The 25,722-nt window shown below is 39.0% G+C and overlaps 3 protein-coding genes across 4 annotated transcripts; all 3 read right to left on the bottom strand.

Annotated features, from left to right (window-relative positions):
• Positions 1–1,236: 1,236 nt before the first annotated feature.
• On the bottom strand, positions 1,237–9,189 carry LOC104931614 (thrombospondin-type laminin G domain and EAR repeat-containing protein). Of its 2 annotated transcripts, none has more exons than XM_027275144.1 (13): positions 8,760–9,189; positions 7,170–7,393; positions 6,708–7,036; positions 6,188–6,278; positions 5,931–6,087; positions 5,691–5,822; positions 5,523–5,593; positions 4,131–4,292; positions 3,835–4,042; positions 3,505–3,737; positions 1,887–2,065; positions 1,662–1,763; positions 1,237–1,394 (listed from the first exon to the last, which is right to left on the bottom strand). In XM_027275144.1, the coding sequence occupies exons 1-13, from the start codon at positions 8,854–8,856 to the stop codon at positions 1,241–1,243; spliced, it is 2,139 nt and encodes a 712-aa protein (XP_027130945.1). In that variant the 5' UTR covers positions 8,857–9,189; the 3' UTR covers positions 1,237–1,240. The 2 variants fall into 2 exon arrangements, with proteins under 2 accessions (XP_027130945.1, XP_027130946.1); XM_027275145.1 differs by having other exon boundaries at positions 1,285–1,394; positions 1,662–1,758.
• A 2,168-nt stretch (positions 9,190–11,357) lies between these two features.
• sumo3a (small ubiquitin like modifier 3a) lies at positions 11,358–16,123 on the bottom strand. The gene is made up of 4 exons (XM_010746644.3): positions 15,954–16,123; positions 14,313–14,441; positions 14,122–14,193; positions 11,358–14,011 (listed from the first exon to the last, which is right to left on the bottom strand). The coding sequence occupies exons 1-4, from the start codon at positions 15,972–15,974 to the stop codon at positions 13,949–13,951; spliced, it is 285 nt and encodes a 94-aa protein (XP_010744946.1). The 5' UTR covers positions 15,975–16,123; the 3' UTR covers positions 11,358–13,948.
• Positions 16,124–18,444: 2,321 nt separating this feature from the next.
• Positions 18,445–25,224, bottom strand: pttg1ipa (PTTG1 interacting protein a). Its single transcript, XM_027274497.1, has 7 exons — positions 24,955–25,224; positions 24,124–24,176; positions 23,677–23,785; positions 21,728–21,830; positions 20,461–20,526; positions 19,512–19,558; positions 18,445–19,204 (listed from the first exon to the last, which is right to left on the bottom strand). Exons 1-7 carry the CDS (start codon positions 25,040–25,042, stop codon positions 19,167–19,169), a joined length of 504 nt encoding a protein of 167 aa, XP_027130298.1. The 5' UTR covers positions 25,043–25,224; the 3' UTR covers positions 18,445–19,166.
• Positions 25,225–25,722: the final 498 nt, after the last annotated feature.

Here is a 25,722-nt window from a genome sequence, read left to right as displayed (position 1 = left end):
AAAACAATCAACCTTCAGTACTGAGGATAAAAGTGGCATGATATATAAAAAGAGTATTGTAATGTAAAGTGACCATAGTGTAAGAAATATTGCAAAGAAAGTGACCGTGATACAAATAATAATATTATTGCAAGAGTAGTGACCATAATATAAATAATATTACAAAAGCAAGTGACCACGATATAAATAATAATTGCAGGTAGTCATAGAGGTTGGCAGTTATGTGCACAGGGTCATGTGTGCAGGTTTGCATGCCAAAATATAAGCCCTCAATAAGTTATTTTATTAGCTATGAAATGATTTGAATAAAAGCATGTGTACTGTCAGTTATTTCATGAATGGAAACTTTTGTAGTCTTTTCTTCCCGTAGGGTATGTTTGCTATGTTTGTCACCCATGTTGCAACACTACAAGCTCTAAATGAACATACCCCAAAAGGTAACCCAATGCACAAACAACTCGTGTCTTGCACATAAACTGGTTTATTGTATTTTCAATAATTTACTGTAGCTTTTTATATATATAACTCATGCAGTCAGAGGCAAAAGTTACTATCAGTCCAGTTTTCCATGAGAACACACATTACAGTTAACATGATAAATATCATTACTACTCAATGTTTTTTACAGAGAGAGAGAAATCTTACAGAGACTGTATTGAATTGTTTCATTTCTGTCAGACAATGCGCACAAATAGATAAACAAGTTCTCATAAAAATCTTGATATGTGCTTTTAATTGAGGTACATCAGTTGTTAACTGTTAAATTATATTTTTACATACATTTTACTTTCTACATGATGATCTAAATACAGTTTAAAAACCTTAGGAGAGCCTAGAATTTCAACCCTTTCATCATTAAATTGAATATTTCTTTGCTTTAACTGTCAGATTTAGAGATAGTTGCCCTAAAAAGTATCAAAATTATTCTTCAAAACCCACCATATGAAATTTCTGTGTAAGTGGAGAATGTGAAATCCTCCTTAGCTTGTTGAATCCCACAAATTTTCAAAAACAATACAAAGGTCACGACCTTAATGCTTGTTTCAGCCCTGACTGCATGTAAATTGTGGACAGGCACAGTATCATAAAGGCACATTTAGTTAAACACACTCACACGTTTCAAACATTATTACAAGCATTTCCTCACACAGGAACACACAGACAGAGAATAACAGCATGTACACACAAATAAATACGGTACACAAAGCCCCGCACACACTTGTTTTTTTGTTTTTTTTGCCTAGTAGGTTTTCAGCTTGAACACTTTAGAGAGAGGTGCTTTGGCACTGGAGTACATCAAATAGGATTCTCCTTTCGAGCTGAAAAATTCCCAGTCACTGCACCCGATCGTCGGGAGCCAGTGAACAGGAACAAAGCCTTCATATCCCTGCCACCTAAAAACAAACGAAAAGAGGAATCAAACCAAATGTGTATTTGCATATGCTTAACAAAGGCTCTAGACTAAAATTAGCTGTCAGCCAGTTCCTAGTTCCTAGTGAATCCTCATGTGTCATAAGTGCTGGTATGCTTTCGCTAGTCTGGCTCACAGGAGGGAAATAAATCTACATTACAACAGTGTATGTCACAGCACTAAGTTGGAGAGCTATCAGAATGGATGAATTATTTCACACTGGGACAGGTGTTGTTGACAAGTTGAGTACCTGTAGAGAATGCTGTTGAGAGAGTAAGATTCTCCGTTGAAGGAGTTGGCAACAACCAGAAAATATTCCTCCCCGAGGCTGAAGAACTCCCAGTCCACTGCACTGGAGACAGGAAAGGTATGAGGCGATGACGAGAGGTTGAAATGGGAGCAAACAGGTTATTACACAGGAAGTGTGTCTGTGTGTACATGCATCTGGCATACTACAGTGTTTGCACATCTGTACCTATAGGTGACAATGTCCTGGAAGCGGACAAACAGCTTTCCATTCATGTCCAGTTCGTAGATTGTGGAGTTGATGGTATATCGACTTGGTCCGTTACCATGGAGTCTGTGTCCGTTGGCAACAGCTAAAAAGACTCTACTGCCAATCTGAAACATTTCCCAGTCTGTGGCACAGAACGTCTAGATTGACAGTGAGAAAGAAATCATCCTTAATGTGTGCAAAATGTGTTTAAATTGGTGGAACAAGACTTAGTATATTTACTCAAGTACTGTACTTAAGTACAATGTGAAGGTACCTTTACTTTACTTGCCCATGTTCAAGGAAATATTACACTTTTTACACTGCTGCATTTATATGACAACTGGAGTACTTTTCAGACTCAGAACATATGAACATACTCATAAAATACAATGCATTTTTTCAATATTTTTAGCTTCGGGCCTCTTGTAAAAAGCAGTGTCTAGTTGGGGCGCCTTGTAATGGTTCAGATTACAAGGATAGAAATTGATTTTTTTTTAAAGATAAGATATTTAACCTCTAAACTTCTCAGATGGTTTTGTTTTAGTTTGAAGGACAAAGAGGTTTAAATTATTCACAAAAATGTTAAGATTAACCCTGGGCCGAGGGGATTGAGGCAGTAACCATGAAACACAATCACAGGTTCACATCTAAAGATTAGACAAAACACTTAAAAATGAATACATATTTGTGTAGCGGGAGTAATTAATCATTTTATGACCCCCTTAGATTATTCTTGTGATCCTTTGGAGGGAGCTTAACTCCTAGCTTGGGAACCACTGGCTAAATTACTGTATTTAAAGTAGTTATTAGTAACTCCACATCAACAGCTACCAGCAGTAAAATGCTTCTTTTAATATCATATATGATAATAAATCACTCACAGGCTCTGTTTTCTCTGTGAGGAGTACATTTAACTGATGATACTGTTTTGAATATAGGACTATGTAGGATTCCTACTTTATGTAAGTAAAGTCTAAGCATTTCATCTTAACTATTGCTTGCTTGAACATAGAAATAAAAAAGGCTGAAAGAGAAACACATATGTATGTATGTATTTTCACTCATTTCTGTATTACTTTACATGTTTAATTTCCACCTGCCCCAAGGTGTTCTTAAGAATCCTCACATCCAGATGTGGAGTTCCCCTAAATCATCTCCTTATGGTTTCTCATGTGACTATCAACATGTCAACACTCTCCCCTCAAATGTGGCTAGATTCAAATATATGATTCATTATCTCTCACATGTCAAAGCACTGCTATCGCGCAAGCAAATCATAGCAAACCACACGCACTATTTTTGGCCCTGTCTTAAATGTTCCTTGCTTCCCACCTCTCTTTCATTACCCTTTTATCTCTCCTTCCTTCTGTGTATACAGACAAGGTGGTTTTTCATACTCATCTCACAGATACAGATCTCATCAGAGGAAATCAAAGCACAGCTGGTGAGAAGATAAATCATATGGAAATCATGCAGAAAAATGTTACATTTAAGTACTATTTTTCCAACCATGTTGAAAACCCCAAATAAGTGACAGTTCAGCTCTCATACAAAACCAATTACGCCTTTCTTTTGCTGTTTTATGTACACTACATACCTTAATTGTCTGGAACACCTGGAAGCTTCCATTGACCCAAACATAGATGACCGAGTCTACAGAAGTAGTCACTCCATCAAAAGCATTTGCGACCACCAGAAAATGGTACGGTCCGACCGTGAAGAACTCCCAGTCGTAGGCCCCTGTGGTCAGCAGAAACTGGTGAACCTCAAAAGACTTCGTTAACTGGTTCCATTTGTATATCACACTATTTATAGTGTGATTATGATTTCCTGGAAGACAAACCAGAATGCACCAGACGAGTTTAGTGTTGTGGAAAGGTCATATCAGGATACAGGTAGCCATTTGATAGATATTTAAGTTTTTTACCTTGCCTATGATTGGCCACAGCGAGATAGGTCTGTTGATTGATGTTAAAGGCCTCCCAGTCGCGTGCACAGTGTGTCTGCAGAGTCTGGAACCGCACAAACCGCTTTCTTTTTCTGCTCCACTTGTAAATCACAGACGAGTCCGTCTCTGATTCTTTGCTAAAATGCTTGTCAGGTCTACTGCCAGAGTTAGACACCACCAGAAATACCTAGATCAAAGTACCAAAACACAGTGAAAAGATGAGCTCTCCAAAGTATTATGACCAGGTGGGATCTGTACACGTGTTTGATTCACACCTTCTTGCCCATGCTGAAGTGTCTCCAAGCCAGAGCTCCATACGTGCTGATATTCTGGTAGAGCTGGAAACCTGTTTGACTCCACAGATACACAGCAGAGCCAGAGGCTGTTGACCGATGAGCCATAGCAGCCATCAGACCTATGCCAGGTACCTGGAACACCTGAAAAAATGAAAAAAGTACTCAGAAACCTTTTGGACATGTAAATCAAGGCTGCACAAGCTTAAATTGAGAAAGTAATCAGGCAAAAGTCGGATTGCAACAGAGGAAAGCATCAGCCACAACTAATATTGACCAGATTCAATTTCAGGAATGGACACCTTTCCACTTAACTTGACTGAGGCAGTATCTGGGCAGTGGTTGTTGGAAACTGTTTGGACTTTTTTGGACAAAAAATACGGGCCAGGCCATCAGATGAACCATTTATTAATCACCGTCCAACACAGGGAAAACTTCGAGCAATAACATCAAGGAACCACATGACATAGCCAAAGTCTGTCCGAAGTCAGCCAGAAGAAGGGTCAAAACATGTTTTTTTATCAAGAAAAGTCTTCAGTAATGTTCTTCAGAATCACATGCCACATTTTATTATCAAACCAGATGCGCACATAGCCTTTAGCTCATGCCATAGCTGCCAGTAGTTCCTACAAGGACGCTGACAACTGTGTTCAGACTTGAACTTGACTTGAACTTGAAGCCTGGCATGATGGATTCTTGTGATTTCATGATCTCACAAGCCCAGCTGTTTGAAAGGTGACTTACTACCTACAGAAATCATCAAATTGAACCAAGAAAAAAATCCAAGTTCAGTCTAAAACAGTGACTCCCAACCTTTCTTCCCTGTGACCCCTAAAATATGGGTTATGGGGTTCTGTTGAAATTGAAAGCCATTACAGTACCATGATATAATGCAAAGAACAACACAGCAAGTAATGTGACTAACTAACATTAGCTACATACAGTCAGTAAAGTTACTGCTTAGCAGCTAACATGCAGCAAAGGTGACACAGCTTCCCAGAGCCATCATACCAGCTCACAACAACAGCATGTCTTGGCAAACTAGAAAATGAACTGAACGTCCGTGGGCAAGCAATTTAACGTTATCATGGCCGAATGGCTGGGATAACAATTTAGTTCTGTGTGGCCCTGTCTTAATTTACAGAGCCAGTTCTGTGTACAAACACCAAAACTCCCACTCACTAGTCACAGGATGCATGTCTGTGATAGAGGCCCTAAAATATAATAGAAAATAGAATAGAAAAATATTTTAAAAAGTAGACAAAAGACTGGAAAATAAACGTATTTTGTATTGTTGTAATCATCTTGTCACTCTTGTAGGTGTGTTAGACCCCAAATATATGTAAATATTATATATACAAAGTAGAAGGGTACCTCTACATCATGTGTCTCTGAGCTGGTGGTGAGGACCTGGTGTTCCAACACATAGTCCAGTCGTTTATGATCTGAGTAGATGAGAATTGGGAGAATTTTGTCAAATTTCCAACTTAAGCTGAGTAAAAACTTGCTCAGGATTGGATGGTTGAAGAAACGAATCCTCACCCTCCAGCACGGTGATCCACACTGTACCATCACAGAGGTAGAGGCCTTTCCTAAGCGGGTTGAACCACAGCTGGCCTTGTAACAGCTCTGAGCACGCCCGCTCCAACCCCACTGACACTCGCTCCTGTGTTTCTGAAAGTTTGTGATCAAAACACAAAGGCAAGCAGACAGTCAAAAAAGCAGACAAACATGCACAGGAACACACATATTGTACCAAATGTCTTGTAAAATGCAAGTTACCATAGGAGATCACATGGCCGTCAGCCTCCTTTCCCATGATGGACAGATCTGAGAGAAGTGGTGGTACTGACAGAACTGAAAGGTGAGGTTCGGAAGACGGGCAGATGTGATGGGTGGCATCCGAACCTGGCACCAAAACAAGCTGTCGCAACAGACCCTGTACACAGTGCAACAAATAAGGGGGATGCTTCAGAGAAAACTGTGGTTTAGCACCTTATTACGTATGAAAATTAGAGATGAGGAAATGTAAGTCTTACTGAATACGAGCCTTTCCATTTCCCCCGACTGCCAATGTAAAATCTCGACCCCTGAATGTTCAGGTCGGAGGGGAAAGGCTTGGAGGGAACCCTGTTTGCCATAAAAAGACATAATTATTTCTAATAGGTGAGATAAGTTGTTTTTATAAATGAACTAAACGTATCTAATTGTATGTATGTATGTATGTATATAATTAAAGTAGTCTCTGCTCTGCTTCTGTTTTATGGACTGAGACAGGAGTTGTATTATATAGGCACTGTATGGGTGCTGATATTCCTCCCTTCTGCACGCCAGAGGGAGTTTCCACTAAAAACTATTTATCACATACTGTCAGGCGGCTATGATATGGCTGCAGGGTGCGAGCAGATTTGGAGTACTGCCATTGTATTGTGGTGAAGGATCTACTGTACCTCGAGGGAATTCAGAGGGAACAGGAAGAGAGCATGGTGGGAGACAGACAGTGTCCCCTCCCAGTGAACAGATGCGCTCAAGACGAACAAAAAAAAAGGATCAACTTACATTTCCAGGGGTGAGCTGCAGTCCACCGTGAGCCTGACATGATGGCTACCAATGGCTAAAACCAGAGTGTGCCACCGGTTATCGGCCAGTCGGGTGCCTCGAAAACCCCAGTGCTCCACGACCCCTCCGTGACCTCGAAAAAGGAAGTGCAGACGCTTTCTCGAGAACCTCAGTCCCAGGATGATCCGTCCACGTTCCCCATTACTCTTCTGCCGCCTCTCTTTAGTCCTTTCCAAAATGTTCCCCTTATTGTTCTCATCTTTCTTGTCTCCTGCCTCTCTTTTCTCTACTTTTTTTGGTTCCAACAAGGAAAAGATGTATTCATTTCTCTGAAAGGCAAACAGGAAAAACACTCAGACACACCATGTTTGGCAAGAGTGGAATGGTAATGGTTGGTATTTAGTCATTCTTCCACCACTGACATTCAGTACCGGGTGTTTCTGACAAATGTGGATGCTGTACCTTGGATACACTGTGAGTGAACTTTAGTGTCACGACAATTGAGAATTCTTTGGGGAAGAGGTCGCAGTTCACCAGCAGCTGGGAGGAGGGAAAGCTCATAGAGGTATGGGGGCTTGAGAAATGCACCCCCCTCACCCCGTCAGCCTCCTTCATGTGAACCCCTGGTAGAAGTTTGGAAGTGTCCCTCTCTAGGACAAAGGACAGAAGATCCAGGGGGATCAAATCTGCAGACAATAGGCAAATAAAAAAGGTCAGGAAGATTGTTTTATCTCTTACCTCTTTTTATGCAGAAATTGCTATACTATAAATGAGTTGTTGGTGGGTCTGGGCCCCCAAGAGAGGTTACCAAACAAATCTGAGGGGTCTGAGATGAGAGCAAAGAATGAAAACAAATGATCCACTATCTAAATTGTGTCTTGTTCAGACTTTTCTACAAGATTATTCAAACTGGAAAAAAGCCTCCAAGGCAGTACAGATCCGAGGTACTTGGCTCCAAAGTTCTTTGTACTTTTTTGCAGACAAACTGTATAAAAAGATTATAAAATGCAATGCCTTGTTATAGATCAAACTGCTCTTATACGCGCAATGCTGAAATGATACAATCGATTTGTCCATTGACAGAATTAATTGGCACCTGTTTTGATAATTTTTCATGCAAAGATGTCAAACATTTTGTGGTCCCGACTTTTCAAATGTGGCATGTGTTTCAGATTATGTACCTTGCAATTATTTCATTATTTCAATTCATTTTTAATAATCTTGAGGTTTGCACTAGTGGTTCAGCAAATTAGGCATTGTGCGAGTGTCACTTACTCACATTTGATATGAAATAATTAGTTGGAGCTTTATATAAACAACAGTCACATACTGTCTATCTAACCTATCATGATTATACTTACATACTTTTTACTTAAGTAGCAGTTTGAATACAGGACTTGTAATGGAGTACTTTTCCTTGACTAAAGGATCAATGCTCACAGGTTAATATATACCATGTTAAACCAAAGGGGTCACAAATAGACACAGCTTTGTTTTAAGGGGACACACATCACAAAAGGTTGGGAACAACTGCTATAAACTAATAAATCAATTGATGTCATCGCATGCTGGATTCCCGGACTCCCCTGGTGTGAGAAATAGCCTCGGGTGGCGGTGGAGCTATAAGTTTTTAGGAGGGGCTGTTAATAAGACAGAGTCGCTTTGGGGAGCGATATAATGGAGGAGAATAACTCCAAAATTGATGAGACATGATATAAACATGCACCCCGTTCGTCCTGATATTTTGATGTGTATAGAATTGTTGTGGAATCCTAACCACATCCACTGTCTGTACTTGTTTGTGGATGTTAATTTAATATTGCACGCAACGCTGCACACATAAACACTCCCACTACACTGTAAGCAGACACAGACAGTTGGAATTATCCAAAAGAATTTTAGCTGGAGGGGTTTCCCAGGTTTTTAGATGAAACCGTAGACCATTCACTGAATAATCATTAACTGTACATCAAATGTGTTGAAGTGAGCTGACTTAATGGACAGTAAAGATGAGGTTAGGAGAGATAAAAATAGAATAAAATGGCACAATACCTGTACAGTGTCTCCATGTGTCTGTGGTGGTGTCAATTACTCTTAAGCTCAAGAGAAGCAACTGCACAATCATCAGCGATGACATTACAAAAAACATGTTTGGTTCAGTTGCCAGCTGGTACAAATGTCTCCATACTGAAGGTATTTCTCTGTCCTGCTACCTTTGTCTCTATCTGAAGTGACTACACACACCAAACGACTGTGTGATCTTCATATTCATAAAAATAAGCATTTCCAGCTTCAAAAAAGAAAAATGTCCAGTCAACAAACTCGGCTGAAGATCATCAAAGCTGCACTGGCTACCTACAGTTCACATGCACTTCAATAAGAAAAGAGGCAAACAGTCCCAGAGCATCTGTGTTTAAAGAGGAATCCATTCATCTGTGTGTGTAGAATCCTGCACCTGCAGCTCCTTTTAAACACCAGAGCCATGCAAATCACTAACCAGTCCGTCACTCATCCTCCCTCAACCGCCCCTGATGACACAAACCTGCCAGAGGGGTGAGCTGCTCCATTGTGTGTTTGTGTGTGTGTGTGCTCACACAAAAACTCACTGACAGACGAGCAGACAGTCTGAATATTTTAATGTAATGATATAGAACATTTATGTCAAAAGACAAATCCAGACATTCACTACATGAATAGAGGTGTTAGCAGACATCATGTCTCTTTTTAATTAAAAGACCAACCTCAAAACAACAACGGAACATATGTGACCTTTGTTCCACTAATGGATAGATGGATATGAGCTGAGCTATTATCATATTAACTCTTATCCCGTAGTTTATTACCTGAGAAACCAAGGTATGTGTATGAACCCAGCTGTGATATTAAAGTCTCAAACCAGGATTATTACTTGCTGAAAGTGTAATGAAGTCTTGGGACAGTGAAATTAAGAAAGCACTGCAATGGCAAAGTACAAGCGCGCCTGAGACAACAAGACTATTTTAAATATTGCATTTATTTTAACCTGCTTGACTTGACAGGAATTTGACTGGCAAATATTTTCCTAGCAGTCTCCAGGGACATTTGGATTATCCATGGTTGCCCAACAATTTAATACCAGTTCAAATAACTTGATTGAATCATTTTCCAAAGTCTATTTGATCCTGGTTTGTTGGTTACTAGGCAAATAATCAGACTGTCTTTTGAGAGAAGTCGGCATCTCTGCAAATCTCTCTGAATCCTCTCATCCGCCAACCAGCACATTTACAAGGCAAATGCACTTTGTCTCTCTTCCCCCGCCCACACATTAAGATCATAGACTGCACAAAGATCAGGATACAAGATATCGACTCTGCCCTGCTCCTCTTTTACGATATCCATTCATTAATCTTTCTTCCTTTCAGGCACCCTCGTGTGGTTTCAGAGGGATCTGTTTAGATGCAGAAAAGTTAGTGTGCGAATGCTTTTCCTTATTCCTGATTTGACTGACCACCTGCTGCTATTAGTCTTATCGCTGTTCCAGCTGTGCTGAATGTAGTCATTCAGTCAGTGTAGCAGATGAGATCTAAAGTTTCTAAATCAGGCATCAGGCATCATTTATCATATATGAACATATCCCCTTTTGTAATCTGCATTGATCGATTTAGTGATTTGTCTCTCCAAGTGAAGGCCGTAGAACAATAGTGTTTCAGGACACTGTGTTCTTATGCAGCATCATGCTTCAGTTTTATGCAGAACTCTTGTTTTGTTGCCTTTTCTAGTTTCTTTTGTTTCGTGTTTCTCCATGTTTCATGTCAGATTAAATGCTGGTGAGCAGACCTTTTATTTTGACATTCCAGTGAGCCCAGTGTGAACCTTAATTAGGAAAAATGTATAAATACATATGCTCTCACATACCCATGCATGTTTATACTGTCTATCTAACCTATAATGTATTCAGACATACTACTGCCTATATTGTACATATCTTATCTATACTGTATACACCATATTCATATACCTCTAGCTATTTATTCTGTATGTCTTACTATTTGCATTACTTGTACTTATACCTGCGCTATTGACTGTAGCTGCATGTTGACACTGTATATATCCTTGCTTATTTTCAGCTCCCTACTACTATACATATGCACATTACTCTACACTTTTTGAACTTATGGTCAGATGCTAAACTGCATTTTGTTATCGTAATACAAATTGCAGAAAAGTGCAGGTTGTAATGAAAAGCTCACAGCTCACTGGCTCCACCTAGCTGCCTGTTTTCTTCAAGCCACATGTGGTGTTGAGTCCTTGTGCACATTTTTAGCAGAGAGGCCCCGGTGGGAACTGAAACCATCTTACATAATAAATCACAACAACTATATCTATAAATAAAATTAAATGACAGCCATGTTCTGACAAGTGACAAAATGTACATTATACTTGGCAACAGTGGCATTAAACGACTGAAAACCCACGTACAAGCTGTACTTTAATGTGCGGGATCTCTACCTGCAACATTTGGAAATGTTTCCTGGTAATATAATGTTTTTACAACGGCACATCAAGGGACAAACATTGTAAGTTTAGGCTATTACTTCCCTGTACCTGAGTAAAACATTCACTTCAGTACTTTAACCCCAGAGACAAAATAATTAAGCACATGACAGCAAATCTGAGTACCAAACTATATTTATTGTATACAGTAGTAAAAGACCACAAATAATGTACAAATCAGTAGAGAAACAAATAACATGACAAGACCTGGGCCCCGTTCTTCGTACATTACATAGTTCAGCTCGTATGTTAACCGGTTTTGTCCAGCTAACTCGGTTCTTCGAATGCAAGTGGAAGGCTGTCTTGATAACTGTGCTCTTATTTTGTGAGACCAGAAAGATGAAACCATGAAGGCTATCCGTGATTGCGCAGAGGGCATGTCTTTAAGAGCGATCACACAATGATTTTACATGTCTCTGTACAATACAAGTTAGCCAGATGACTGTGGAGGAATGAGTTTGTTAGTCCTTGGATAAAATAATTGTATAATTTACTGGGGCCAGAGTGGACAGGTGGGAATATTTCCAACAGCAGGCGATGGTTTACAGAGGCGTTATCCTATGCTTGTCAAATAAACAGTTTAAAAAGAAAAAAAGGTATTGACGTGGACTCGTGTTTTTATTAGAATGGTACAAAAATCCAGCTGAACAAACATTTAGATGACACCATTTAAAAAGGATAGCGCCTTTCTAATATGGCTGAGCAAAACTATATGAATGGCTATGGGAACGCAAGTTTAAGATTAAAAGACACTAGAAAGGCCAATTACAATATCTGCAGCCCATATTGCATAATTTAAATACCTCATAATGCAAGAATTTAATCTGTACTGCAAAAGGTCTAAATAACAGTGGCTCCTCTTTGTGACAAAACATTTTATTTTGAAAAATTGGTTTGCTCTCATTGTACTTTTAAGTATGCCTTAACTGAAAACCTGTTCAGTACTGACCAAGTGATGCCTGTGAAGAGACGTGTAGCTTTATCTGAAAATAAATTAAAACGGGTGAACTAAAAAAACGGTTGTCATGACCTAACTCGCCCTGAATAAGTTTGCATTTTTGCAGATTTTGAAGGGCCGAAGCCAGAAAAATCCAAGCTCATGTCGGGGCCATCGACGATTAAATCAAGCCAACTCAGCTATCCGTGTACAAAGAACGGGGCCTTGTGGGTACAGAACATTTATCTCCCAAACTCCATTGGTTGGCCTCCCTGCCCTCCCGATATGCAACAAAACTGCATGCATCCTTCTCTCAAACTGCGAATAATTGGAGACACTCGTCACGACCTGGGGATATCTTCACTGTTGGCAACGCCGCAGTTACGTTTTTAAAAAGGGCTGCAACCTCTGCCTCTTACACACAAAGGAACGGCTAAGACAGTTGACATAGCAGTGAAAAGTGTCTTCAAAATGTGTTAACAAAAAGATACTGACTTTTGTTGGATATCCTTGCTCAAACTGGAAGTTGCTCCTCTTCAAAACACATCTAGAATGAGTTGTCCCGTCAGCCTACATTCGCAAGGACAATACAGAGATGAGACAGCTGACCCCAAAACAGCGTTAAAGGAACGAACTTCCAGTTAACCCACCCGCACATCCCCACCCAGCCCACCCTCTATTGAACCCCTCCCCTCCCCAGAAAGGTAAAACCCACAAGCAGCCCTGCTTGTGAATAGCATAGGGACTGGCCACTGGCCCGTTTCATCAGAAAGTAGGCAGGGAAAGAAAGCGAAGAGTTATGTATTCAAAAAGACTATCCTGACACAGCCAGACCCCCAAACAACTCTGTACCGGATACCCACAAGGAACCTTTCTCAGTTAGTAGAAGTCAAAGAGGAAGCAAATAACATTAATGAAATACAAACTCCCTTAAAATGTGACAGTTTTGACCTTGCGGCTGGCTTTTAGAGTAACCCAAGTACATCAAATATGTTCGGTCTTTGGAGTATTGGTCCAAGCCCCACAACATTTATCTAACATCCACTCTGATACTCCTGTACAGAAAAATCAACAAGCCTCCTGGGTGTTAATTCTTAAAAGAAAAAAAAAAAAATCAAAAATACAAAAAACATTGCAGAACTCTTTAGCAAAAGCACCTAAAATGCAGTGAGAATTAAAATACCTTTTTGACAAAAGGGCAGGAGTCACCGTTCAGGAAAAAAACAAAAACAAAAAAAAACACACAAGAAAGCGACAAGAAAGCAAAGTGAAATGGAAGGCGGGTGTGTATTAAGTTCAGATAGTGCTTCCACTTCAAAAACATTTTCGTCTTTGCAGAGCCTCGCGTTCGACCCTGATGGATGAAAACCGTGACAAACTACTGGATACTAAGCTTTCACTGGAGAGTGAATGAGAAGCACTGACAAAACCAGGAACAGCTGTGACGCACTGTTGGTCCAATCACAGCCTGTGACGCCAGAAGGAAATGTTGTCCTGATTGGCCAACAGAGAGACTGTTGATACGCACAAAAGTTCAGTCCTGGCTGAGACAGTACATAAACAGCTGAGGAGCCCCCCACACGCACACACACACCTGACAAAAAACCATGACATACATCTTTAAACTGAAGAAATAATAATAATAATAATAATAATAATAATAATAATAATAATAATAATAATAGGCTGAGAGGAGCGAGGGGGAGGGGAGGGACAGTGAAGGTGGCTGAGGGTGTGGTCTGAGGGTGGCTGTCAATGAGGTGGGGAGGGCTTAGCAGCGCCCGCCTGTCTGCTGCTGGAATACATCTATGGTGTCTTCATCTTCCATCTCCAGCTGAAAGGAGGCGAGCAAAAGAGGATCCGGTTAGTGAAAAACAAACAATAATAATGCTTAATGCCTGAATTGTGCGCTCTATTAGCGACATGGGGTTCAGTGAACGTTACCTGTGCAGGTGTATCCGTCTCATTGATAGGCTGGCCATCAAACCTGAACCTGATCTGCCTTATTGCGAGGCCCTGCAAGGAGCAACACGGAACAAGACGTGAAGATGAACCCACAGAAATATGAACGAGGCATTACAGTAAATCCCAAATAATTGTTGCTTCTTTTTTTAAAAGCAGTCATTTGGGCTCACCTGTCGTTCACAATACGCCTTCATTAGTTTGCTGAGCGGTGTGTGTCTTTTGATTTTGAACTGGACCACCGACCCATCTTGCCCTGCAACCTTGAGGTTGATGTGATCGTTCTCGGTCTTTACTCCCTCCTGCAGAGAGACAAACACGGTTCATCAGGTAAACCAGCAACAGATACACCACAAATACCTCCGCGACTTTCATTCATCCGTTTACAGCCATTTTTTATTTCTACGGCCACTTTCTATTTTTTTTAAATATAGTTTTCTATTTGTACAGATGTTTAACACGGGTTAACCTCTTAAAACAGTTATACATTTATTTTCTATGCAAATGTTTAATTCCTCTGCACATTATTTATTTTTCTACTTTTAGAGTTTAACTCCTCCTAAAAGACATTTTCGTCTTTGCAGAGCCTCTCGAATGAGAAGCACTTCTTAACACAGTTATATATATTTTTTCATGCAAATGTTTAATTCCTCTGCACATTTCTAAATCCTATGCAAACATTTAATTCCTCTGCACATTTTTATTTAAACTTTTAGAGTTTAACTCCTCCTAAAACATTTTTTTTGTCTTTGCAGAGCCTCGTGTTCGACCCTGGATGGATGAAAACCGTGACACACTACTGGATACTAAGCTTTCACTGGAGAGTGAATGAGAAACACTTCTTAACACAGTTACATATTTATTTTTTATGCAAATGTTTCAACTCCTCTGCACAAATTTAGATTGATCTCAGGTTAATTTTACCATATGGCTCCTGTGTTATAGGTTAATCCTGATGCATGTTTGCATGCTGCTGCTGGATGCATGAATTTCCTTCCTTGGGGGATCAATAATGTGCATCTCTCTCTGTCTCTGCATGCTGCACACACTAAACCTGGAGCACTGTTATCACAGAGAAGCAACTTGCACAGCTAACACATATGGCCTGCGACTTTTTTTTTTTTTAAAAAGCAGAAATGTCACAGTATAAAACGCTGACGTGTGAATGAACGCGGTCACGCCACATGTGCTTCGTGTATTTAAGTCACAGTGATAAAATATTAAATCATGTTTCAGCTGCTGAAGCTACCGTTAGCATGGTTAGCTCCGGGGCTAGCTGCCGGCTAACGCTGCTAGCGGTTTATTTTTATTTTTTCGCGCTGTTGTTGTTGCGTCCAAACAAACACACACGCTGAAAAACATTAACACAAACACGGTTTGATTTTGTTTTAAACACGAGTGCGTCACCTCCTCATTTGCGCTCTTTTTTCTGTGCTGCAGTTGCGGCATTTCGCGGGGGTTGCGGACGTATAACGTGGTCCCGTTTCGACAAAGAAAAAAATCCGCAAATGACAATCATGGTTTGTAATTGGCTTTTTTTTTTGTTGTTGTTGCTCACTGCTCTTCGAGAGCCTCAACGAGGACAGACCCTTCGTGTATTCACCGCCTGCTCTGCGTCGTTTCAGCGTTTGAGCGTTAAGATTATCAGATGTGCTGGGGTGCTCCATTCATTTGCGAAACAAACACTGCGCCGATTCGGAGAAACGTGCAAAACCAGGCCATTTTAGATTGCACATCTGAGAAACGGTTCGGCCAAGCGGACGGACTGGAGCCGTCGCCGCACACCTGCAGCTCCTCGAGCCTCCGTAGCTTACCTTTGGCTTTTCCTCTGACATCCTGGCTGGTTGTTTCGTGCGCGGGTTTCGCAGAATAATCGGTTAATTGCGCTTTATTTGTCTCTCGGCCGCCTTCTGTCCTCTCCTCTGCTCCGCTAACGGGTGCGCGCTTTTGGACCGCTGTTATAAATAAGCGATTGGCTCCGACGGGACCACGTGACTGCTGGGAAAAAAGAAGAGGCGGGAGCGCGGACGCGGGAGCGCGCACCTATGCAAAATACTCGATCACGCGAGTCTATGGAGGTAATACTGTGTCAAATACTATGAGTACTGCAGAGTATTTGTTGTAACTCACACACACCTATTTTAACTTTATTGTCAATGCTGGCATATGTACAGGACATACAGCGATGAAATACACATGAAATGCACATTAGACAGGCCTCCTCTCGGTCTCATTTTAAAACCCTTCTTAAAACCCACCTCTTCTCATTGGCTTTTAACACCATGCAGAGTGTTGATTTTATCTGTATACATGACAATACATCACAATTCAAGTCTGCACTTAAAACCCTCCTGTTTAAAATCGCCTTTTCCATCTGATTCAATTGCATTGTTCCTATTTTAACCTGTTTTTAATGTTGTATTCTTTTAATTTGATAAACTTTTATGGCTCTTTTTGTTTCTTTATTTGCTGTCTACTTTTATTTATTGTAAGGTGTCCTTGGGTGACAGAAAGGCGTCTATGAAATCAAATGTATTATTATTATTATTATTATTATTATTATTATTATTATTATATTTTATTTACTTATTTATTTCTTTTTATTTTATTTATTTTATCTTGTGTGGGTAGTGATTTTTATACATTTTATTTTGTTTTTTTTTATCTTTCTATTATCTACTTCATGTTTTTATTGTGTTTCTATTTGTTGTACAACCTTGTGTTTGCTAAAAATCGTGCTATATAAATAAAGTGGATTCGATTGGAAATATAAAATCTAAAAAATATATATACAAGTTAAAAAGATATCTAAGAAAAATATGGCAAATCTAAAAGATATAAACAGTACAAATATGGCAACTAACAGTATAAACAGTGAGATCTATCAATAATAAAAGATGTATACAGTACTGTAAACAGTTTTTTGAATGATGTACAGCAATTGACTGTACATAGTGCAATTGGGTTTGTAAAAAAGAGTTTTTAAAGTTTGTAACATTTCATCCAGTGTGTAATATTTAAAGGTATCTATTGGCAGAAATTAAATATAATAACCATAATCATGTTTTAATTTGTGTTTATTAACCTGAAAATAAGAATTATGTTTTTGTTACCTTTTAAAAAAAGAGTCTTTTATATCTACAGAGGGAGCGGGTCCTCTAATGCAGAGTCCGCCATGTTAAACCGCCATTTTTCCACAGTAGTGTTTTAGTCTTTTTACTGATTCTGATTACTAACTCTCGGACGGTAATTTGGACAAAAACATTTTTTGAGTCATTTTATTCTTTGCGTTCATTTTAACCAGTGCAGCGCTGTAATCATCTTGTGGTCCGTATGAACAAACCGCTGTGCTTACTGCTCGTCACATGATGAGACGCCTGTCATGTGACAAATGTATAAAGACACATAGCGGAGTCGTGAACTAATCATTTCTGTTTTCCTGTCCTGACTGAGCTTACGCAGCTGCCATGTGCCGAGGGAATGTACTGCATGAAAACAAACACCGCACCTTTAAGTTTTAAGCATTTTTTCCTTCAGTATTTTATTGGCACATACATTTTTGACAGCTAACTGTAAAGTAAAAGTAAACAGTTTGGGAATTTCTTATCAGATGTCAAATATTTAATAAAATGCACTAATCTATTATTATAATTTACTTTTAATATCAGATTTAATTTAGGCTAAGGATAAATCCTAATCACTCATTTTTGGACATAACACAAAAAGTAACTTACCTTATACAGCAGATGTCAGCCTTTAGCCTTTAAAATATCATTGTGTAACTTTTCTACCATAAAATAAAAGATTTGAAAACATTTTGATGCTACACTGACTGTAATCAGGTTGAACGGTGCCTCTGTCATTCACACTCTACACTCCGTACGTCTTTGTGCTCCGGGTACGGATCATTTGTGAGAAGCACATAACGTTTTACGGCACTAAATCACACACCACAAACTATTTCACTAATTTTGCTGGAACTGTGAGCTTACAGCAACAGTGGAGTGTTAGTGTTTGTACCACGGGCGCTTTGGACCACTGGAAAAAGGAGGTTTTCAGGCCTGATGCATGGGGGAATGCTGATTGGGAGTGAAGCCGGTGTCATGCCAGAACCAGAGCTGGACAAGCACACAATGTAACTGACCTCATCAGGCTTTATGGACAGAATGACCGAGGTGAAAACACCAAAGAGGATACTGACGAAAGAAGCTAAGAAGAGAAAAAAAGAGTGACCGATTGAGAGGCCACCAGACAAGAGTAAATCTTGAAAATGGGGTGGCTAAATCAATCAATCAAATAAATTAATTTTCACTTTCGCAAACATTTTATTAAAAGTACAACACAGGCAAAACATGTCCAGTGCTACTGAAGGACTTAATTATCCGTCCACTCTTTTATTAGGATATACAGGTAAATGTAGAATTAGGCAGCTTTCAATCTGACTTTAGGATCAACACATTTCTCATTTAAGTTAATGATTACTTTAGAAAATTCAGATTTTATTTTGACTTCATAGTTTTTGTTTTTACAAACCTAATAACCAACAATAGCACAATACAAATGGCCTTCGACAAGTACATCTCAGAACAGCTATGCAATTTAAACAAAACAAAAAATGGTTAGAAAATCAACAGCAACTAAGAGAAACAAGACAGATGAAACCTGAACACTTGCAGATGATTTTCTTAAGAAAAAAGGAAAGATTTGTTCAGATTTGTTCAGTAACTAAATTTGATTCTTTTCATTCTGTACAATTAAGACTAAAGCTTAGAAATCATCTAAGCAGACTGTTGCTATAAGAGCTCCAGTACAGACTACTATAGTCAAGAACACTGCTGCTACATTTACATGTGCTCTAGCCTTTGCAACCTCTTGGGTCATTACATCGAATGTAACATTCCTATTCACTAGCTGGATGAGGCCAGAGGCTTTCTGTACAATAACCACTATCGCTTTTCCAAAATTATCTTATCGATGTTGATGTCTGAGTTCAGAAAACAGAAGTGCACCTCAGTTCACAGATCATCTCATGAAAATTTAGAGTATGGATTTGGTCCACGCAGACCTGGAGAAACATAAAAGTAAATCAGTAAATCCATGCATTGACTTTAAAGAATGGTTTGAGATTTCTTTGCTTTCACGCTGAGAGAATCGATACAATTGTAAATAAAACTGCTAGCCATGTATCATCTAAAGTTAGAAATTAGTATGTTTCCTCTCATCTAACTCTCAGCACAAAAACAAACATATGTATTTTCCAAAATGTCAAACTATTCCTTTAACAATCTCTGACAAGTGCAAACCAGAAAAACATATGTAGCATTATGCACATGAGTATGAAAAAGAGTGAATCAACAAGTGGGAGCGCTCACCGTATTTATTCCTGATTTCCTCGTGTCTCTGTTTCATCTCCGCTTTCCTGTAACGACAGAACAATTTTCTTCTGAGTCACACGTTAGTGATTTTATTATGATGATATTTTTCAGACACTCCCAAAAGTCACATAGCCACAAACCAGTTTGGGCTGCCTAACAGTTTGACGTGTGCATTTTTCCCCTCACTGACATTGCTTTTGTGTTGTGCTATGAAGGGAACTGATATGGGTCATGACCAACAATGCAACAGCGCAGCCGGTGCGTCAGGTGGCCTGACAAACCTACACAGTGAGATAACTAAGAGACCTGAAATAGGTAACACAGGGGGAATGTTAAAATACACAAAAAAGATGTGCATAGACCCTATTTATAGTATTACTAATACTAATAAGGTATTTTTACATCTGTACTGTAAGTCATATCGCTGAGAATCACAAGATCAGCTAGACTTCACTCTGATTATGCATTTTTTTTAAAAGGCACTGCCACAACTGAGCAAACTAATTTGCACTTACACCTTTAGTGAGTGAGTCAGTCAGTTTGCAGCTGATAGCACAAAGTGGCAGTCCTACCATTACATGATAAAAAGGCTACGCACAGGTTGAAAGTACTGTGTACACAGAATTATTAATGGGAAATGTATGTAGATATCGAGAAATGTAAAGGTGTAGCAGGAAAAACAAATGAGGGGAAAAAGGCCTGGATGAACGAGGGCTCTGATTGCATTCAACAGTGCACTTCTGGTCAGTTTGAGTTTAGATGTGGACTGCTAATCGGACTTAACTGCTATTTTGTTTCACTTTGTTATCCAATATTTCAATTACAGGGAAAATAGAGACATGGGCAGCGATTCACCACGTGCATTAGAGGTTACTTGTGGAGATGGAGCCTCTTTAAAACATATCTTTGACACTGTGTAACACACTCAGTGAACATGATTTCTCACCTTTCTTCCTGCTTGGTTTTCGTCTTATTGGCCTGTCTCTGCATCTTGGCCTCGAACCTTTTGGATCTGACACACAAACACAAGACAAGTATGTTAAAGTTGTGGTTAGATAAGAGAAGTACGCAGTGTACTTCCCCATGTGTGTGTGTGTGTGCAGACAGCTTAAGGTAACCACAATAAAGCTGAGAGAAATGTAGAGTATGTGGCCATTATCACATGATGTCACCTTGTGAGAGACAGAGACGATGAAAGGACAAATATGAAGAAAGTCACATAACTAGGGCTGCACAATTCAATATCCAAAACACAGAAGCTGCAGGTTCTGCAGTGCTGTGGCCTACAAATCTTTTTCACTTTTTCAATCTTTTTTAATAGGTCTTTTAGTAAAAAATTAAAATTGTGACATACAAATGATCATTCCCACTAATCGGGAATCCTATATCACAATCCTAATATCTATTGAAATAACCTGCTACATACCTGAACCATTGTGACATAACCAACAACTATTTTGGACTTACATACCTCAACATAACTCTTTGTTACAGAAAAGAGTAACACCTGAACCCAGCATCACCGATACTCCACACTTCTTTCCAGCTACAAACCACCCTGAAGGCGCCATCATCCACATTTTACTAACTAAACTAGCCGTGTGCTGCCTATGTTGATTCAGTAATCTTCATCACATTTGTTCTTGTAGTTTTCTCCCCGTCAGGAGGCAATTCACAAACCGCTTATAGCAACTTGCTGCACGCACATGTGTTGCTCTGTACATGAGTGCATATCTCAGAGGGTAAAGTATTTATAGAAACATAAATGAAAGGGGTGGAGTACGAGGGACGCGACCGAGGTGAACGTGCAAAACACAGGAATAAGATCAACCACAAAATTTGAAAAACATCTAAGTTGTTAAAACATTTACCGTGGAGACATTTCTGCTTCTCATGAAATCACACTCAAATACACTTTCAAGAAAAGTTGGTATTTAAAAATAATAACAGTTTATGTTTTATTCCAAGTAAGTGTGTATATTACTGTTTTGTTCATGTCTAATGAAAGGTGGTAACGGTTCACAGTAAATAGTCATTTAGCAACAAGACATAATAAGTAATGTCTGAGCTTTTTCCTATACTTACAGTTCATTGTATAAATACAGCTGCCATAAAGAAAAGGGTTTCTTTATCTGAGAAGATCTCATAAGATGACATGATACCATTGTTTGACACGGAGCGTCAGGGTCAGTCATAGCTCACGTCACACTTACCCAAAGTTCTCACACTTGCAGCAGCAGAACAGACAGATCAGGAAGGCGATGATGATAATGCCACCAACCACTGCCATGGTGATAATCAACGCCTGGAAGTTCACTACAGACGGACACAGAGGAACACAAAGTTAGGCAGGAATCCACAGTCTAACATCTACATAAGTTAGACTTTAATGATACACAAGGTGGACAAGAAATTACTCGTAAAGAAGAAATTGTAATGAGATGTTGAAATGTTATTTTTATGATGTGAGTAATCATTGCAGACTGTTAAATGTGATAAAAGTGTTGACTTTGTCCCCCTTGGTCAAACGTTATAAAACATTTTAAAAAAACATGTGATAAAATTTATTTGAGCTGTCAGCTCCCTGGTGTAAATCAAGGAAACTTGGTAGAGAAATGATGAAACTTACTGCACTTCCTGTCACTTGTGGTATGTACCATTATTTTGCAAGTTTTTTTTTTGATGAGAGCAACGGTTTATGTGAACTTGGGGCGTGAACTTAAGAGACACCAAATTTAATTTACACACTTCTGATTTGTTTTTGGTTTTTTACATCTAACATATAACAAAAACACAGTACTGTATATAAGCAGCAATGAGATATAACTTCAAATAATATTAAAATGTTATAAAAGTGTGATTTACTTCATTTATGTAGTATTTATTTTTAATAGTAGTATTGATTGTTTCTTGGGGACACATAAGACATCGATTTCACTGACTGACCCAAATATAACTCCTGGATTCAGTGTTTTAATAAATGTAAAATGTAGACCGAAAGTTAAAGTACTCCTTGTAAACAATGCATCTTTAGAACATTTAATCATAGATGTTGATGTCCAAGCAGCAGTTTGTGTTTATGATCTTGGATTGTTTCCACATACTCATTGTAAATGTAATATTTATTATCCTTTTTATTATAATGACTCTTTACTTTTTAAGTAATCATCCCTTAAATCTCTTTGGTTGTAGACTAGAGAGAGCGATAGCAAATCAATGAGCAGCGCTGCTTAATGGAAATACTGGATTCTTTTCAGTATGATTTGGCTGGTATTTAATTTACTAGACTATTCATAAACAAGCACTACTGTTGTTATTCCAGGTGATTTTATCCAATTACAATTTTATATTGATTCATCCATGTCATCCACCCCTATGAAGCATTGAGTTTGCAAGAATACAGTACATGCTACCTGGTTCTGAAGTATTTTCTGTCATCATAGGCTACATTATATGAGCAGTTTCAAACTGCATGTATGTAAACTGCCATTAGAGTAGTGCTGAAACTATTAATTAGAAAATTGACAGAAACTTTAATGGTCAACTATTTTTTTTAAATGTTTTAATTTGAATGGACTGTGTTTGGGTTTTGGGCTGTTTGTCGCCCAAAACAGGCCATCTGAAGTGATCACATTGGACCCTGGTAAACTGTAATGGACATTTTTCACTATTTCATGACTTTTAATAGACCAAAACGACGATTAATTCAATGACAATGAAAACAATCGTCAGTAGAAGCCTTACTACCATCACGTGAATGTAACTGAGTGACATAACTAAAATAACTTACCGGCACCATAAAACCTTTTTATACAGTAATTAAGTAAAAATACTTAAATAAACTATGATAAAATGTTAATTTACATCACTCATTAACGTTGCAGCTGGGATGTGATTCTGTTGATCTTGCCGAGGAGTTTTTAGGAGACGTCTTTGTATAAACTTTTTGCTTTCTCCCTCTGCTGTACAAGCTTTTCTTTACTTTAAATGAATGTATATCTGAGTATGTGAAGATAAAGGTGAATGTGTGAAATGTGTGAATATCTTTGGGTACATATATCTCTTCTTATAATTGTATTTTTCATGTGTAAATAAGCTTTGTGTGTGTGTGTGTGTGTGTGTGTGTGTGTGTGTGTGTGTGTGTGTGTGTGTGCTCCCTTACTCCAGCAGAGCCCCCAGCGTGCATCGTTCAGTGGGCAGAGTGCATGCGGTGGAAGGATGGTCTTCACTGGATATGTTACACATGACTTTTTTGTGATACACCACAAGCACTGTAAACATACCAAAACACACAGTGACCTCTATTATTATTTGAACAATAACAACAACATAACAATGAATCCTAAAAAGGCAATTAGGGCAAATGCAGGATTCACTGTCGTGCACACAAACACAAAAAGCAGAAAATGGAGAAGGAGGGTGGGAATGACAGACAGATCAGTTACTCCTCAAACCAGTCTAACAGGTGTGGAGGTGGAGGAGGAGCCACTGGCTATGTTTCCTCCATCTACACTTCTTTTCCCCCTCCAACAAACACACACACACACACACACACACACACACTTGTATAGCCAAAATGAGAAACAAAATGTTTTCTCTCAGGACTCACCGACACATTTTTCAGACATTCCTCACAGCTCGTCCCATTTTTCAACTCACAAGCTGTGAAAGGAGAAAGTCAGTTGAATTTAAAACACCCAAAATAAATCCATACATGGGAGTGAACTCCATGAAACATTTTTGCCTCATAGGAGAAAGTACAAGTGACTCGAACATTGAAAGGAGATTAGTTGAAAACACTGTGAGCCGCAGATTAATGAGGCCTGTAGGTTTGTGCTTTTGTAACTAGTGCTAATCCTGCTGGGACATTTTCCATGGAAACACAGCGTGGTAAACACACAGACTTCAGACCAGTCATGTTATTATCAGCAGCCTACACAGGACCACATCTGCCCTTGTGTAAGTGTATCCTCATATCTGTAAAAAACAAAACAAAAAAACTGAGGTGTAAACAAACAAGATCTCAGTTTTGGGGTGGTGGGTGTGTTTGTTGCTACTCCTGCTGGTTTCTTTCCTCCTGATGAGGGGGTTGAAAACTCAAAAGACTCATTGTTCCTGCTGTGAGGTTTCAACAATAGATACATTAGCTACAGATCTTCTGAAGTATTTCATGATACAGCACAGCTCAGACAAAGTTTTAGGCTGCTCTGTGTCCTGTTCTGTCCATATTAATCTTTGGAGTTGTGGCCAAAACAATAAAAATCCTAAATAATGAAAATTTCAATAAATCAGGTGGGGTTTAGTATCTTTTATATTTTACCTCGGAGCTAAAACTAATAACTAATGACACAGATAAAAACAGTTTAATGAGAGCGAGAGATTCCTTTTCAGCAGCCATTAATTCCTCAGTCACCACAGAGTGACTGATTGCAAATCCTACCTTGGCCAGGTGCGGAAGTCTGGGCTAAAACTGTCGCCAAACCGAAGACGAACAGGAGAACGGGGAGAATAATCCGTGAATCCATCATCCAACAACTCAAGGCTCAAATTATTCCAGATGTTATGCTATCAAACTTTTCTGAAACCCGTGAGCGCAAAAAGTGGAAATGTGTTGGCCGCTCCGGTCGACAGCAGAAACTCGATAAGTGAAGTTGACGAGAAGGAACCAAACGCATGATCCTGACGCACGCTCATTACGCACGGGAGACAAAGGGGGAGGAAGGCGGAGGCAAGAAGTATTCATACTTTAATTTAGTTGCAGTACAAATACAGTGAGTAAAAATATTCCATTACAATGAAGTCATGCAGTCAAAATGTTACTCAAGAAGTAAAAGTACTGGTTCTGCAGAAAAATGGCTTATTTGACTGATATATTATTAAGAAAAAATGACATTTATGAGCACCATTGTACTTTTACTCTATTTAAACTCAGTTTGGTGACTTCACAAGAAGAATCTTGATGTTGTGGAATGATTTATATCTTTATTTTTTTCAGTTTTTGGACTTCTCTCTGATATTTGCTCTATGTTTGTGAAATATTGGATCATCTGAGCCTCAAACAGTAAGTGAAATGAAATCATCTGAGGTTTAGAGGTGAAATCACTCTTTCATGAAACTAAAAACTCAGAGACATCACATGTGACCTTAATCACACACTGAAAACAAGCAGATGATGTGTATTTTATGAGCTCATTGTGTTTAAAATATT

The sequence above is a fragment of the Larimichthys crocea genome, chromosome XXIV (assembly GCF_000972845.2).
Source record: "Larimichthys crocea isolate SSNF chromosome XXIV, L_crocea_2.0, whole genome shotgun sequence".
NCBI classification, from domain to species: domain Eukaryota; kingdom Metazoa; phylum Chordata; class Actinopteri; family Sciaenidae; genus Larimichthys; species Larimichthys crocea.
This window is presented reverse-complemented; position numbering and strand designations above follow the sequence as displayed.